Here is a 17,053-nt window from a genome sequence, read left to right on the forward strand (position 1 = left end):
TGACACCTACGCCTTTATAGATGGAGGATCCACATGTACGCTCATGGAACACAGTCTGTGGAACGAGTTGAAATTGGAAGGAGAACACTATCCGCTCTGCATAAATTGACCTGCTGGTCAGGGTAGGTATGAGTCGGACTCCATGAAGTGCTCAGTATACATTTCGGGAAGCTCTGGAACATTTAAGCGCTTCTGTCTATCCAAGGTGCATACAGTCCGCAGTTTGGATTAACCACCCCAAACCTTGTGCACATCCAAATTGGTGAAAAGCTTCAGCTATTTATCCGACGTCTCGATTGAACCGTACACCAATGTCCAACCTAGAATCTTGTTAGGAATGGATAACATCAGATTAGAATATCCTCCGAATTCCAGATAAGGTTCTGAAAATCACCCAACCGCAGTACTAACACGTTTAGGCTGGGTTATTTATGGTCCTTGTTCTTTAACAAACGATATTTCATTATTTAGTGATAGGAAAGCCTTCAACTATCATATTTGCCAATGTGAAGCACTGAATTTAGCTATAAAAGACTATTTTTCCTTTGATTGCTTGGGAATTCAACCGATTAAAAACCAGCTCATATCTAAAGATGATTCACGAGCTCTTGACATAATTAGGTCAAAAACAGTCTTTAAAGATGGCAGGTATGAAACTGGACTTCTTTGGCGCTATGACAACGTATTCTTACCAAACAGCAAAAGAATGGGACTGAAAAGGCATCAATGTCTGGTGAAACGCATGCTTCGAGAGCCTCAGATGGCAAAGGATTTACGGCAGAAACTCACCGATTATGAAACAAAAGGCTATATACGCAAGCTTTCAGTCGAAGAAGAACGCAACTATCCAGGTCGAATATGGTATCTCCCTATATTTTCAGTTCTTAACCCGAACAAGCCCGGAAAGCTGCGTATAGTTTGGGATGCAGCAGCAAAAGTTGGAGACTTGTCGCTTAATTCGTTTTTGCTCAAAGGACCGGACCAAATCGTATCCTTACCTCACATACTGCAACGTTTTCGTGAACACCGATTTGCAGTCTCAGGTGATATACGGGAGATTTTCTACCAAGTCCTCGTGAACCAGGACGACCAACATTGTCAACGATTTTTGTGGAATAGTGGACAGGTTGAAGAACCACCTGCTGCGTACGTGATGCGAGTAATGACCTTTGGCGCAACATGCTCGCCGAGCTGTGCACAATATGTGAAAAACTTAAATGCCAAACGTTTTTCTTCGCAACATCCAGAAGCTGTAAATGCTAAAATTCGCGATAAGTATGTAGACGACATGCGGTTCAGTGTCGAGAGCGAAGAAGAGGCAGTAAAAATTGCCAAGGAGGCTAGAATAATACATTCACAAGGTGGATTTGAGATTCGTGGATGGCTGTCCAATTCCGAGAAGGTGATGAAGGCTATGGGGGAAAGTAAGGAATTCCAGAAAGACCTCAACGTGAGCAACGAGTTAAATACGGAGAAGATACTAGGAATGTGGTGAATATGAATTATTACATGGGACAACAATACCCACAAAGCGCGAAGTATTGCGAACCCTTATGCAGATCTATGACCCAATTGGATTGCTCTCAAACTTTCTAATCTACTTGAAGGTACTTCTTCAGGAAATATGACGCTCCGGCATCGATTGGGATGAGCACATAGAGGAGCAACATTTAACTAAATGGCGACACTGGCTCAGTGTTTTGCGAAGAGTGGAAACCGTATCTATCCCCCGTTGTTATCGAAGAGCCGTGACAGATCGTAAATCCTGCGAAGTTCAATTGCACATTTTTGTAGATGCGAGCGAGAACGGCTATGCAGCCGTTGCATACTTCCGGTATCAGGAGAAAGAAAATATCGAGTGCACCCTTATAACGTCAAAAACTCGTGTTGCCCCATTGCGATACGTCTCGATACCCCGTCTAGAGCTCCAAGCTGCTGTAATCGGAGTGAGACTGGCTAAAGATATTGGAGATTGTCACAGAATACGTATAAATCAGATATTTTTCTGGTCAGATTCGAGAGATGTACGTTCAGATTATCGGAGTTACACAGATATCGCAACTCAGGAGAGTTTGCGATAAAATTCGTCGAGACTGTCAGATGTGTAAAAATGCTAGGGCTCGTCCGCATCCTCCTGCTATGGCAGCACTACCTTCAAGTAGGCTTGTAGCATACGCATGGCCGTTCTCATACGCCGGCGTAGATTATTTTGGTCTCATGAGCGTCGTCGTTGTCAGGCGTGTTGAAAAAAGATGGGGCGTACTTATAACCTGCATAGTCATTCGCGCTGTTCACATTTAAATCGCACACTCTCTCAACACCAGCTCTTGTATTCTCGCCTTACGAAATTTTATGGCTAGACGAGGAACTCCTCTGGAATTATTCAGCGATCGTGGAACGAACTTCGTAGGCTCCAATCGTGAAATCACGGAAGCCGTACGCTGCTTAGACAAGAATAAGATGATGGAAGAGTTCACAACAGCTAACACCAAATGAACCTTTTTAACGCCGAGTAGTCCTCACATGGGAGGAAGTTGGGCAAGATTAGTTCAATCTGTCAAGAAGGTTTTAAGAAATATGAAAATCCCTAGGAACCCTAATGACGAAGTGCTCCATAATACTCTTTTGGAAATTGAGTTTATAATCAACTCGCGTCCCCTCACGTACGTACCAATTGACAATGCAGACAGTGAAGCCATAATCCCGAACCACTTTCTACTTGGATCCTCGAGCGGATCTAAACCGTTAGTTCCTTTCGAAGACAACCCTAATATCTTGAGAAATACTTGGAAAACGTCACAAACAAACGCAAACCAATTTTGAAAAAGGTAGGTGTAAGAATACCTGCCCTCAATCAATTGTCGAACGAAGTGGCACTACCCAGTGAAACCAATCGAAGTTGATGATGTTGTGGTTATTGCGGACCCCGACCTCCCACGAAACATGTGGCCCAAAGGACGTGTTGTTAAGGTCAACAATCGTGATGGACAAGTTCGAAGCGCCACGGTGAAGACCGCACCAAATACTACGAGCGACCAGCAGTGAAGTTGGCAGTTTTGGACGTCGGCGTATCTGATCGTAAGCATGATTCTACATCATGCGTACCGGGGGGGGGGGGAGTGTTACGCAATGCGCGACCACGCCTCCTATTCTAATCAGCCCCCACTAGAAGACGGCTCCACTGGTTAAAGACATGTAAGAAGTGTAGGACAGCATAGCAAAGAGAAGTAGACAATAAGAAGCTAGATCTGTCAATCGCTTACTTAACTAATTTTAGCAAGTCATCATTACAGTAAGAAGCGAATTTAGAATTGCTGGGCTAATGTAGTTAGATAGCTCTTTATTTACAAACTTCTACAGTACTTCAATACCTTTAAAACGCTTAGAGACGTGAACTCAAATACCAAAAGGTGAATTAATACAATATACATTTATAGTCGATATAAAAATTTATACTTACCTATTCTACAACACAAGGTTCGTTACACGACAAATGAAGGAACCGTGGTTTAACAAGATTACGAGTAACCAGGACACGACAGGCAACGGGTACTAGTTTTATACTACACAATCATTGAAATTAGAAGCTAAAAACAAATCGTATTATAGCCAGAGCTGCTATTGATCGTGCCGTTGGTACCGCATAGGACTAAATACCGGATAGTCGACAGATACAGAAAGAAACACTAAACGTAAGTCACTATTAAACATTAAAATTAGAAACTGAATCACTACTGTAACATCAATTATAATCCACAAGCACAAAATTGTAACAACGAATATGTATTAATTTCAGGAGAAATTTAACGATCATAATAAACATCAGTTCAAATTTCCGGAACAGTTTCTGTCTTGTGGCCCTTACGGGAACAGCATTGTTTAAGTCAATTGACTGATGAAGGTTAGAGATAATAGACCCACAAAAAATTTCCTCATAAACAGTCAAAAACAACCCAAAACATACTCCTTAAAATTTTCGTATTTTTTACGGGTTATACTGTATAACCACGTTAGTTTGGTGTGTATAACTAAAATTGAATGAAATTACGTTTAAATTTGTGTTCATCAATCAAAATCGGCTAAAAGATGGCAGAGTTATTGGACGTAAAAATCGGATACATTCGGATTACTTGATCTATTAGACGACGACAATTGCCAGCTACTAAACGGGAGACGTAAGCTGCGACACCAAGGATATCCAAATATAAGAATGTGCTGCAGAATTATGTTTTACGATAGGTGGTACGGAAGTCTAGTCACAGCTGCAATTGGAAAATAGAACAAAACTGTCCTCTGGTTTCGTGGACACTGAGAAATCACACTTCTCAGAAATTAAATTTATGAATGTCGTCAACATTTCAAACACAACTTTAGGAAAGAAGATGGTTTATTTCTAATCAGGAAATTGTTTGTAATTGTTTTCCTACATGGTTTCTCGCCATAGTTCACAACTATTTTGCAAATGCAATGCACGTTTGTTTCCGTCCATTGTTGTTGGCTTTTCCCATCAAATGTTCCTTATCGTTCGTCGTTCTATGTTTGATCTCACTCCTTACTACTGACTGACTGACTAGTTAAATGCCGCATTGTATCGCATTTGCTTCATAAATTTCATTCTCATCTATCATAACAGTTTCATCAAATTGCAATGTTTTATGGATTTTTATTTTAATAGTTTTTTGTCTCTCGTGAGTGATTTACTCAGAATCTGCGATGTGGCCAAAGGGAAAATATAGGGTTAGGATATTTTCTGTTTCTATTTCTTGTTTTTTTTCTTTTTGGTTTGGGATGCAATCGCATTGCTCTTTTCGGGAGCAATGTTTGTTATTTACAATTGTTGGCTGGTTTCTTTCCCACCGGTGGAAAACCCGCTTGCTCTAATCTGTGGATATGACCGTAAATATGTGTGTCTAGTGAAATTTTGTATCTGAAGGAACAGTTTAGCAGCACTCGTAATTTTTTGCACAATTTTTGGTAATCGTTGTTTTGGAGGGGAATATATGTGGAATGCTAGATAACAAAGCGGATGTTGCAAACGGACAGCTGAAGTCTGAATTGGATTTTATTGTTTTATGAGTATCGAAAAAAAATTGTCTCTTAATAATGTGTTTGATTATTAATATGCAGGTAAAAAAAATAAACAGATCTAGTCGACTTCTTTCATAACATACGTTTATAGAAGTCCCCATCACATGTATCGCTAAAAATATAACAATCCCAACCAAAACAGCCCTAGTGATATTGAACGTCGTGAAAGCGAATGTTATCACATTATGGAGATAAAACGGTCTACCTTTTCAACATTGATCGTTCACTGAAATCTATTAGGAGTTTTCTTTACACCAAACGGCAATTCCATGAATTGGAAATGTTGTTACAAAGAAGAAAACACATGTTACAAATTTGAAAAAAAAAATCCAATCAAGATCAATATGATGGCATTTTACGTTCCATTTGGAGTGGGTAAGAACTTTTCGCTGCATCTCGCCGATTTAATATGGCGCAATGTACAAGGTGCGGTCGAATCCCAACAAACTTTAGATCGTCCAAGATTTCGCACTTATATACATGAAATAAAGCTTGTACCAAAAACACTTTCCGAAACATACTGTTATAAAATTCATCCAAAACTGGCACTGAAGTCAAATACGTGCGATTACCATTTGGTTTAGTTATAGAACCAGATAGTTTCCAATAAATTTAGCTGAAGCGGTCTTCATACAGAAATTCAACAAATTTATCCAGTGAATACAAATTTGAAAATTTCTAAGATTCTCTTAAATCACAATTTTCCAAACAAACCCAATCAACTGCCCGCTGCACTCCGGTACTTTTATGATTGTCGCTAATCAGCTTGATACTCTTGGGTGGTTTACTTTGTAGTTTTCGCTTTGTTTGTGTTTTTTTCTCTTACAAACATCCTTTGAATAACTCAAATATCTCAGCTAATAGTTGGTACCTCGGTTCACAGTGTGTTACTTAATATTCTTCTCTATAATACATTTTTCCTTTTTCTCTTCTATTGAATCTTTATATGGGAGTTCGGATTTCTTGCATCTAATCGCCTTATCGAGAACTTCAAAAATGCGTTTTTTTCTGGTGGCTAGGAATTGGACGTTTCATCATGACTCTGTAGCAGAGCTGTGGAATATCTGTATGAGTTGATCATCTATTTACTTCAGCTAGCTAAAAGCAACTGAACTGAGATTCTTCTTTTAAAAGTTTGCATCAGATTATACTTTGTCCGCATTTCATGTATAAGGTACTGCAACAAATAAGGCAAGCAACTTTATTGTTTTCTCAGTTTTGTCTTCTCGTCATATATTTTATCCTCATTTTAAAAGTAACCTTCCTATGAACTTTGCTCGTAAACTAGCGATTTAATACTTGCAAAAATAATTTGCTAATGAAAAATCCGATCAACCTAGCCTTTCACAATAATGAAAACCTTGCAATCAGTTCTTGAGTATCTTTAAATGTAATCATCGTTCCCTATTTTTTTGAAGCCAGTATATCACTTCTCGCATCCAGTAAGTTCTCTTCTATTCGAACATGTTTCACATTATTTGTTTATGTGACGTTAGGAAAATGAAAGGTACATATTCTATATAAGCCTATCAGAAAACTATATCTCGCAGCACCCTTTTTATTATTCTGATGTGCAAGCATCCTATCTAGATTTTGTTTTTCCTTCAGCGTTCCTTGTCTGACCACCTTGTAATCTTGTTGTAAATCTACGCCAAATAGTTGAACAATTGGAGTCTTCTAATCCAAAAATATGCTGAACACTACTACACGTCGCATCACAATCTTACTATTCTAAATCGTAACTCTTTTCCGGTGCTCTTTATACATTTGTGCAGGTCATTATTCTCATAGTGATCGGTTTTTTTTCATCATTCCATATTCTATTTCTTTTTTTTCCATTTGCCTTGCGTTCTAAGATTCGAAATACTAAAAGGATCGATTTTGTGAAGCGAATATTTTTTTCTCTTCCTATTTCAGGGCTGTGTTTGGATTTAAATTTAATCCCAATGTACTTAATTTTCCGCCACAGCCCTCAGGTCTGCTTCAAAGCGCAAATTTGTTTGTTATTTTATAGGAAATGGGTTTCTCGTACAGACTACTTTGTTTTAATTTGTTTCATGATTTGTAATTGTTCCTTTTTTTTTGTTCTTGTTTTTGGCGCATTACCAGACTTAACTGTTTGTTTCGTTTTAATGTTTTTGACATATTATCCCTTGCGCATTTGTTTCTGTTTTGTTAAGTAACATAAATCGTTTTTTGTCGCAATCATAAAGGTATCATTCACTTATACGCTCTATTGCTCAACCTGATGAGGGTTAAAGTATTTACTTGTTGACTTAAAATTCGATGGAAGCTAAAATCGATGTGGTCATGTTTCACAATACTTGTGAGGTTTTGGATGGATGTAAAACGTTTGGTAATTAGAATGAGTTATCTCTATTTGAAGATAAAAGTGTAAACATATTTTTAAATTGCCAAAAAATAATGAATCAATGACTATGAATTGAAAAACGAAAATATAATTCAAAAAAATTAAATGAAGAAACATATTTAAATGGAATCAGATAATAAAGATGGTAAAAATTCCTTTCGCTTTTGCTCTGTTCAAGTTTTGAAAGATTTTGAACTGTTTTATGAAATCATGTCCTTTTTTTGTGTATCTGAGACGTGCAAAGGAAACAATTTTAAAAGATTACCCAAAATGCTTGAATCCCTGTTTATATGTCAGAAAATTCACCAATCTCGATCATTTGTAAAAAATTTCTACCGAGATTTATAGAGCACAACAATAACTAATGTTCATTCGAAAGCAGGACTCCCCATTGAAACTCTAAAACCCAATTCGAAGTAACTATGTCTGAGGCATTAAGGGATATGAAATTGGTTACTAATTCTTTCAAGGTTTCAGTAATACCTAGCATTTCACCTTGCATAAGTCGAAACATCAAAAATATTTAGTAGATAGCGTTGTAACTCGAGACCTTATACACCCATCCTTCGGGAAGTGGTCATATCCATGAATGACATTGTAATCAACTGTTTAAACTCATCTTTAGAGAATTTTTTGATAAAATTTGCAATTTTCATAGAATTTTCTCTAGTGTGACATTCTTGCGTAGAAATATCAACATAGAGACAACCATCTTGATGAAAATTTCGTAAATGCTCAGAACAAAGTATACCTTTTATTGTTTTTATTCGAAAGTTAGCACTAATAGAGATCGTTTCAAGCAAAAAAGTGTAAATGACCCAAAAGTCACATGGGTCAGTTTTGTTTAGAACGGCAGTTATGTAAATTAAAGTATGAATTTCAAGTCTGATGGACACCTTTGTATTGAATCTATAAGCACTATAAGATCATATATAGTGTGAATTACATTTCAAATGCACTTCAAAATACTACATTTTCAACAGCAAAATAGAGTTCATTAAATTGAGTCCGCATCTTAATTGAGATATAAAACGAGAATAACAGTTGTTTTTCAGGTAGATCTACGATAAATACTTTATAAGCTGTTTGTAAAATATGTCATCTATATTCGAGAAAATAAGATATTCAAAGGCTAGAGCAATGTATAACAATAAATACGTTCCAAAATTATATGCATGAGTTGTGCAGCCCATAAACATTATTCAAAAATAATAAAACAAATTAATCTTACAGAAAAAAGTTTAACAAAGTCTAACATACACAACCATTTAAACTTGATTGATCTGTTCATCCATTCCTGTTCACATGTGCCTAGTGAACGGCAAATTAAGAACGAGGGTCATGTGGCTATCATTGCTACCGGCACTTTCCCGACCTTCCGTATATGATCCGGCTACCATCGTTGGATAGTAGCCGTTGTCTCCATCCAATCCGCTGCCATCTTCCCCGGCCCCACCACCGCCGCCGCTGCTACGTATGAGCAAAACGAATCAAAATATGGCGCCAAACTTTCGAGTCAAGAATTCTTTCAGCGGCTGGTAGTACTGATACCGGAGGCAGATCATCTCCGGCCAGTTCTTCATCGAAGTGAACATATCCGAATCCGATTCCAGGATGTAGATGGTGGACACAACCAGCACCACGACCACGAAAATAAACGACGGCACAAACGCGTGGATGAGGGAAAACTTTTTGGCATTCTTCGCACTGTTGCTAGCGTTCTGCTGCTGGATGATAGCCGAATTGTTGGCCATACTATGCATCGCTAACGACGAAATCGCATCCGAGGTGTACGCCTGCCGGTGGAGCATATGCGATCCCAGTCGGTTTTCGATGACATTGGTCGTAAAACCGGACTCGGATGACGAATGATCGAAGGAATCGCGGAAGTAGTAGTCCGAAAGGTGATCGTTACTCTCGCCGTTCGTTTTGCGAGCCTCTTCCGAAACTGTTTCCAACGTTGGCAGTGGATTATCGGTGCAATACACAGACGTAGCCATGTGGTGGTCCATACAACCACCCAGCGGTTCGGACATTGTTGATCTTGGAAGGCTGCTGTATCCTGTGAAACATCAAAAACAAACAAAAAACGGAAACCCAACCGATGTTAGTGCTCATTACGTCAACCGCGTTCGTACTCACGGAACTTACGGATTTCTGCTAGGTCTCCCTGGGGGCTAGAGGGCGTCGCCGGGACACTTTGTGCTTTCCTCTTGCTCGGACTGGTGTTGTTCAGCTTCTGTTGGCGCAGGGCGTTCAGCGATTCCGACAGGATCTCCCGCTCGGTTCGGCCGGAATACTTGAACTTGGTGCCCCAGGAGAAGAAACCACCGCCGGATACCACTGAGGCGTGTTGGCTCGTTGGAAGCCTGCAATATTGCAGTGAGAAACAATTGGTGATGAAATTGAAAGGGACACCTGATTAAAGGTCACGAAATCAGGAAAAATTGTTATTCCTTTATTTATATCTGTTTTTTTTCCAAAAAAAAACTTTCAAGGGAAAATGTTATATGTTTGAGAAACATTGATGATATAAAATTAGGATAAGAGGATCTAAAAACCTTTACCGATTATCAAACAAAATGTTAAGCAAAAAACTCAATATAAAACTAAACCTTACAATAACAATTGATGAATGTATAAAATGTTTATCATTTTTTACCGCCATAATGAATCTAATGAAATCCTGTTTGAATGGATAAACCTAAACGAATCAATTGAGTTTTGCTTAATCATAGATAAATAATGATTATAATCTAAAAGTTCATTTAACCAGTATTCAAAAAGTTTCTTAGATGGAAGGAAGGAAGAAGAATCTTATGTAATTGGATGCGGATTCAATCAGATCCTGGAAACTTTTATCCTTTTGTTCTCACCTCATCGAACATAAATTTGGGGCATTTTATATTGTTTCATTGGATTCTTGAAGAAGCTTTCAACAAGGTTAATAAAATCTCATCTGTTCTCTGCTATAAAGGCTTTTCGTCCTGCGAGCATTCATCTAGTTGACAAGTTTTTTACAAAATAAAACTAAAAACCGAGTTTATACTCTTTAAGCCGGACGATATGAAGATCTTATGGACTAATTTGATATCACCACATTGCACGAACGACAAGCTAAGCCAATACTCATGTAATGAAACATGTCGATTTGATGCAAAATGATTTGCTCCCACACTCGCTTTCTTAAGAAATATGCATCTAATGACATTTTTTTCTTGCGGTTTTTGAGCTAGATGCTAAACGTCTAATCATTTATCGAAACATATTTCGTGTTGTTTTCTTCATGGAAAATTTGTGAGACAATTATAACAACAACATTCTGAAAAAAATCGATCATATAAAACGCGAGAAAAAATCTGATCGTTTAACAATTGCTCCACTATTGATGGCCTAAAACTGGCGAAAATTCGAATGGTCTTTTAATGTGTTATCTTTTTCCGCGAAAAAAGTCATAAGCAGGCTTGTAAGTGGTCACCATCGTTTGAATTTTTACGGAAACAACCATCACGCATCGTTCGTGACAATCGTGGAGAGCGCAATCGTTTGATCGGAGAGCAAAAAAAAGTCAAATGAAATTTTGATCTTTGTTGTGGTTAGTCGTTTGACTTTCATCCCTCTTGCGTAGATAATCGAGATAATCATTCCACATTGTTCGACCAACACATCCAAACATCACCCGGTGCTGCAGAGTGGCGATTTTTTTTTTTCAACAGGAGGGAGTGAATAGAAAAGATTGCATTTGCTTATTGAGTCTGTAAGTTCTGCTGCGTGAAAGAAATAGGCGATGTCGTAAACTGTCGGGAATTATGGTCGTTTGACCATCAAATTATCCCTCTCGTGTACCAAGACACGAAATTTCGTTCGACAATCACCCAAAGAAGAATGAATGTCGTTTCGTTTGATGGTAGTCGACTGTTCGGCAAGTTTTCGGTCGCATCCGTTTGATGGCACGAACAATGAAACTGATAAAAGCAGGCTGTGCGACTGTCAGAGAAAATGTCGATGGTTTACAAGTCTGGTCATAAGTAACGATAGATTTTTTTTTTGAGTACTTTTCGGTGCTCTACCTTAATTGTGATTTTAAAAGATTGAAAGAATTGTTAATATACCTAAGCAAGTAGGAAAGTATAAGAAAGACGAAATGTATGCGAGCCTGCGGATCTGAGACCGACCAAACTCGCTAGTCCAGTAATAATAAGGTCACGATCGACGGCGACGAGCTGTCTATCTCGGCTCACTGGTGACCGCAGGCAATGACACCAGCCGTGCGAATCGGGGGCAAAGATCAGCGGAAGTCATGCCTACTATAGACTCCACAAGCAACTGAGGTCGAGAAGACTTAGCCCTCGCGCGAACCTGTACATGACGCTCATTAGACCGGTTTTTCTCTACGGATATTGCTCGAGGAGGACCTGCGCACACTCGGAGTATTCGAGCGACGAGTGTTAAGAACCATCTTTGGCGGCGTGCAGGAGAACGGAGTGTGGAGGCGATGGATGAACTGCGAGCTCGCGCGGCTCTGTAGCGAACCCAGGTTCCAGAAGGTGGTGAAGGCTAGCCGGATATGCTGGACAGGACATGGTGCGAGAATGCCGGACGACTGTCCTGCAAAACAGGTGTTCGCTACGAATCCGGTAGGAACGAGACGAGCAGGGGCGCAACGAGCCACCTTCAGTGCAAGTGCGATTCTACTGAAAGGACAATCTCCGGAAGAAATCCCTCGGGAGGCATTCGCACTAGATTAAAGGAGACGACATCGAGCACAGCCGCTGGTGAATTCACACAGCAATACATAAAACGTGATAGATCAAAGTTCTTCGAAATAACAGGTTACCTCATCCGCCATATTGGTTGGCAGACTTCCAGAATGATGACGTAGTTGTTATGAAAAATGACGAGCATTGTATTGAATTCTACAGTTTTTCCATAAAAAATATTTTTGATGACAGTAATTTGTACGCCACTGTCCTCAAATGCATAAATTCGACTTCCCAGATTTATGAGCTTCTTAAAACAATACGATGTGGTTTGTGGTTCTGCATAAAATGCAAATTAACCTCGGAAATATCTAAATTTTGGTAGAAATTGTAATTATTGGAAACTATTTCCAAGCATATTGTAAGCTTAAAAATGGAAAATATTGCAAGAAAACACATCTAATAGTCCTAATAAATCATTTAACACGCAAATTTCGAGTTTATTAGCAGTAAAAAAATCACTTGATAAATCATCTTTTCTCGTAACTATTTTCCTATTCGAGTTTTGGAATGGTTCCAGCTCTTTATTTAATATATTTCATACTGAAATCAATTGATTCAAAACTAACTTTAGTTCCTTAACACTAATCACTGAACTTTTTAATGCAAATGACGAAAAACGTAGATTTAATTTTTTTTCCTATGGAATGTATGAAGAATCTCATAACAACTACGTCATCATGCCCGGCATGGGGGTACGTTCACGCATGATTACGGTACCCTATAATTCAAATACTCTGGTGATAGATAATCTTGTTGCGCTCAGGTTGTTCCCTCGAGCTTGGAAACCGAAAACCATCCAGATCGGGACGTAGCAAGCCGTGACAGACTTGCACTCCAGATTTAGATTGAAGTCTATAGCAGGGATGAGCTATCAGTGGCCCGCGAGCCGTATGCGACCCTCGAGACATGTTTATAGGACATGCGAAGCTTTTCGTCATCATCCAATACTAGTTCATATGAATTCAAAACTTGATCAAATATACACTCCACCTGTTTGTAGTTGCATTTGCCCCACAATCATTCAGATTGGTCACTTTTCTAGTATTTCATGCATATATTGTTTCTTTTAAGGGCAGAGATGCAATACTAAGTAAAGTAATCATTCCTGAGCTATTTTAAAACGTAGCCGGGTTAGGTAGTTCCGGGTAAATGTTTTGAAAAACCTGGCAAAAACTGGGCAATTATTTAATTTCAAATTTTCCATTCCAAAAACCGGACAATATCCGGGCAAATCTAAGCTAATTCCAGACAAAAGTCCAAAAGTTCAAGGGAAAAATGATTTGAAACTAATTTATTTTGTCGAAGCACATTAGCAGTGTTCAATCCGTGTTTCATCCGAAAAAAAAATTATTTTGAAGAAACAATCTTTTATAAAAACGTGTTTTGACGAAAAATTTAAAAATGAATTAGAGATTATTGTTTTACTTTCCAAATCTATGTATATAAAAAGCAATTTTTGTGGGTTTGTTTGTTTGTTTGTCCTCTATAGGCTGAGCCATCTTGAGAGCTAGAAAGCTGAAATTTGATGCTCCCTGATGCTCATTAGGACCAGGAATGATGAAAAATGTTTTTAAATATTCGGATGACTCCTTCTGATGGAGATCGTCCATACTAGAATCATACATACAAATCTTGTTTTCGCGATACTGACGTTATTTTTCGTCGGATTGTGATGAAACACATGAGGGTTTTGTGAGATGGGCAGTTGATTTCAGGTATTGATTTTAAGGTCCGGAGCTAGCCAAATGTTATTGCAATAATGTCTTTATTAAACAATGAATTGTGATGAAAATTTTCACATGAGTGTTTTGAGGAACGAGTAATCGATTCCAGGTATCAAATTCCGGGTCAGGAGTTGTCCAAAGGTGTCGTCCATATAAACTGTTTAATGTATTTGCTATATTGACGTTAATATACATCGGAATTGTGGTGAAAATTTGCACATGAATATTTTGAGGAACGAGCAATCGGTTCCAAGTATCAAATTAAGGGTTTAAGATCGGCCAAAGGGGTCCTCCATATTGAATGTTTTATGTTTTTGAGATATTGGCGTTATTAGGGTAACGGACTTATTTTGGACCAGAAGACTTATTTTTGGCCACCTCGTCTAGCCTTATATATCGGATTGTGATGGAAATTAACACATGAGTGTTTTGAGGAACGAACAATCGATTCTAGGTATCAAATATACAGGGGTCGGCCAAAGGGGTCGTCCTTATTATTTATTCATTGCTTTTGCGATATTGTCTTGATTATGCATAGGATTGTAATGTAAATTGGCACATTGGAGTTTTACAGCACAGGTAACTGATTTCAGGTGTCAAGATTTTGAGGGTTTGAAAATTGGTTTTGATTATCGAATTTCGAGCCACGAGACAGTGTCCACATTAAAAGATCCGTGTTTTGTGCTATAATTTTGTGGGAAGCAGTCAATCGACACTTGATATCCATCTTTGGTGTGAAGGTCAAGCGAAGGGATCGTGCAAAAAATGCATGTTTCTTTTATAATTTTGAGATTTCACAACCAGTCGAAGAAAACACTTTCACATGTATTTTATTAAAAACCAATCAACACAAAAGAAAGTAATGACTTTAAACATTGTTGAAATTTTTACCGAATATTGACAAAAAATGCATCGAATTCAATATTCTAAAACCATCTTCACGTATTAATGATTGAAAGCGTAACGAAGTTTGTACAGGATCAGTTAGTATGTGAATAAAAGCGGGCAAAGTAAGGGCAATTTTTTAACAATATCCAAGCATTTGGACCGGACCGGAACAGGATTTGAACTCGAGTCTACTGATTACCTCTCCGACACCTTACCAAAAGGTCAAATCGACAGATGAAACAAGTCAAATAGTAGCTCTATAATTCAGTTGACTTCATCGAGTTGAACTCGCCGCTAGATTTAAGGCAGAAAACGCTCATCTTGCCCTGATTAAAAGTGCTCTGTTCGCCCCAGGTCAACAAATTTAAGTAAAAACGCGTTTTAAAATGGATTAAAGTGAAAAATCAAACATTTTATGATGGTGAAAATTGAGAAACAATGTGTAAATCCTGGTGTAGTGCGTACATTTCAGATCAAGATGATTTAAAGGTCATAATATCTTATTTGGTGGTGCTCAAAAATTATAATATTTTTGTCACTTGAGAACCTAGCTGATTATTATTTAATATTTCTGCAAAGATGAAAAGGATATTTTTTTTCTGGTGAAAAATTAATACTATAGATGGTACGAAACAAATTCTCTTGAAATTTTTTAAAAAAATACGTACTTTTGTAGAAAAAATGAGTGCTTATTATGCCCTGGGTGCTCGTTATGCCCTTATCTCCCCTACTACTTCAAATCAATGAAAGCGGGTCAGAAAGCAATCAAAAATCGGAAGGCTAAAAATGATCACAGAAATTTTTAAGCCCATGAGTAAGAACTTTTTTTTCGATTCAAGCACACAAAAAGTTGAAGGATGAAAATGCTCGGTAGATTCCATTTTCGTAGGTGATGGAAAGAACTAGAGAAACATGAGGTATCAATGAACGAAAGAACATAAACCGCAAATATCATGAATTTTTCGAAAAAGATACAACGGCTCACCGGCAGGACTTCAGGACGGAGCGGAGATTTTAGATTTTTTATCAACATGACTCAGGATCAAAGTTTTCGGCAATAATTTGGAACTCGAAAAAAATCAAAATCTGCAGATCTGTAATGCAATTCTCAGAAAATTATTTTTAATTAAAATCATCACGAACAGAGCTTAATTGTACTTGAAAATAAGCCTTCTACATTTCCAAATTCTTCAAATTTTCGTTAATCAGCTTTTGAAAGCTTTCACCATTTGTAGCGGAAAAACTAAGTCTTTGAGGACAAAATTTAAATCTCGATTTTTTTTTTGCAAATGCGCTCAGAAAAAAAAATAAGTTTATAAATTTTGATAACGATACAACATCCAACGCTGAGAAGACAGTAATTTCATAAAATATATTTTTCTTACTATAAGTTATCGTTGTGATTAAGCTCCATAAGACTTTTAAATTGAAGTGATAACGAATAGTAGTCAGTTCTTACAAAAATGGAGTTATATTTTATTTGTGAATTAAACTTCTTAACAAACCATAGAAAGACCTTCAAAACTTTTCGTTTTTAATTAAAAAAAATGAAAGCAAATGATGTCTTTGTTTACAAGAATGAACAATCGCGAAAACAGACTAAGTGATAGTCCTATTTAATTTCGACTAGTACTATCCACTTTGTATTTGAAAAAAACAGTGTTAAATTTCTGTTTCCTTTAAACACATGAATTCGTTTTATTTTCCCTTTTTCAGTTATGATTTCGTCAAAGATTTGTCGCTCTAAAAAATACTCTAAATGCTCTGCAAATTGGCTCGTTGCTTCTCAAGGTTTTTCATGTCTGGTCTAGAGTAATGAACATCACAAGATCATCATTATCAATCTCATAGAACCTGCAGATGTCTTCAAGAAAACCTTAAGCTTTTGAGAGGGAAACACAGTAAACCGTACGAGACATTCTTGGATGTAGATTTATTCCCCCGAAAACGTCTTTGCAACTGAACATACATTCCTGAAGTATGTTTTATGAAAGATTTAGTTACCTACTTGAGATACATCGTTCGATCAAATAAATTTAAACTTTTAGAAATGCTACGCAGACAAATAAATTTACTACTTACGTGAAGAATAACATTTGTTCTATGGCACATCGCCAGATATATCGGCATGCTGATCCCGAGGGACATTTGAATCCTACTGTATGCTTTTTCTAAAACATAAAAAAAACATTTTCTATAATATAAAGACATTAAAAATT

The 17,053-nt window shown here is 37.6% G+C and overlaps 1 protein-coding gene across 1 annotated transcript in view; it reads right to left on the reverse strand.

Moving 5' to 3' along the window:
- Nucleotides 1-4,369: 4,369 nt before the first annotated feature.
- LOC129744551 (FERM domain-containing protein 5) overlaps nt 4,370-17,053 on the reverse strand; it is a 52,177-nt gene continuing 39,493 nt past the window's right edge. Inside the window, exons 6-8 of the mRNA XM_055737131.1 lie at nt 16,917-17,005; nt 9,611-9,828; nt 4,370-9,521 (exon numbers count right to left, since the gene is read on the reverse strand). Coding sequence (XP_055593106.1) covers nt 8,950-9,521; nt 9,611-9,828; nt 16,917-17,005 — 879 coding nt within the window. The 3' untranslated portion in view covers nt 4,370-8,949. The remainder of the gene's footprint in view (nt 9,522-9,610; nt 9,829-16,916; nt 17,006-17,053) is intronic.

Source organism: Uranotaenia lowii, chromosome 2 (genome assembly GCF_029784155.1).
Source record: "Uranotaenia lowii strain MFRU-FL chromosome 2, ASM2978415v1, whole genome shotgun sequence".
Classification (NCBI taxonomy): Eukaryota; Metazoa; Arthropoda; class Insecta; order Diptera; family Culicidae; genus Uranotaenia; species Uranotaenia lowii.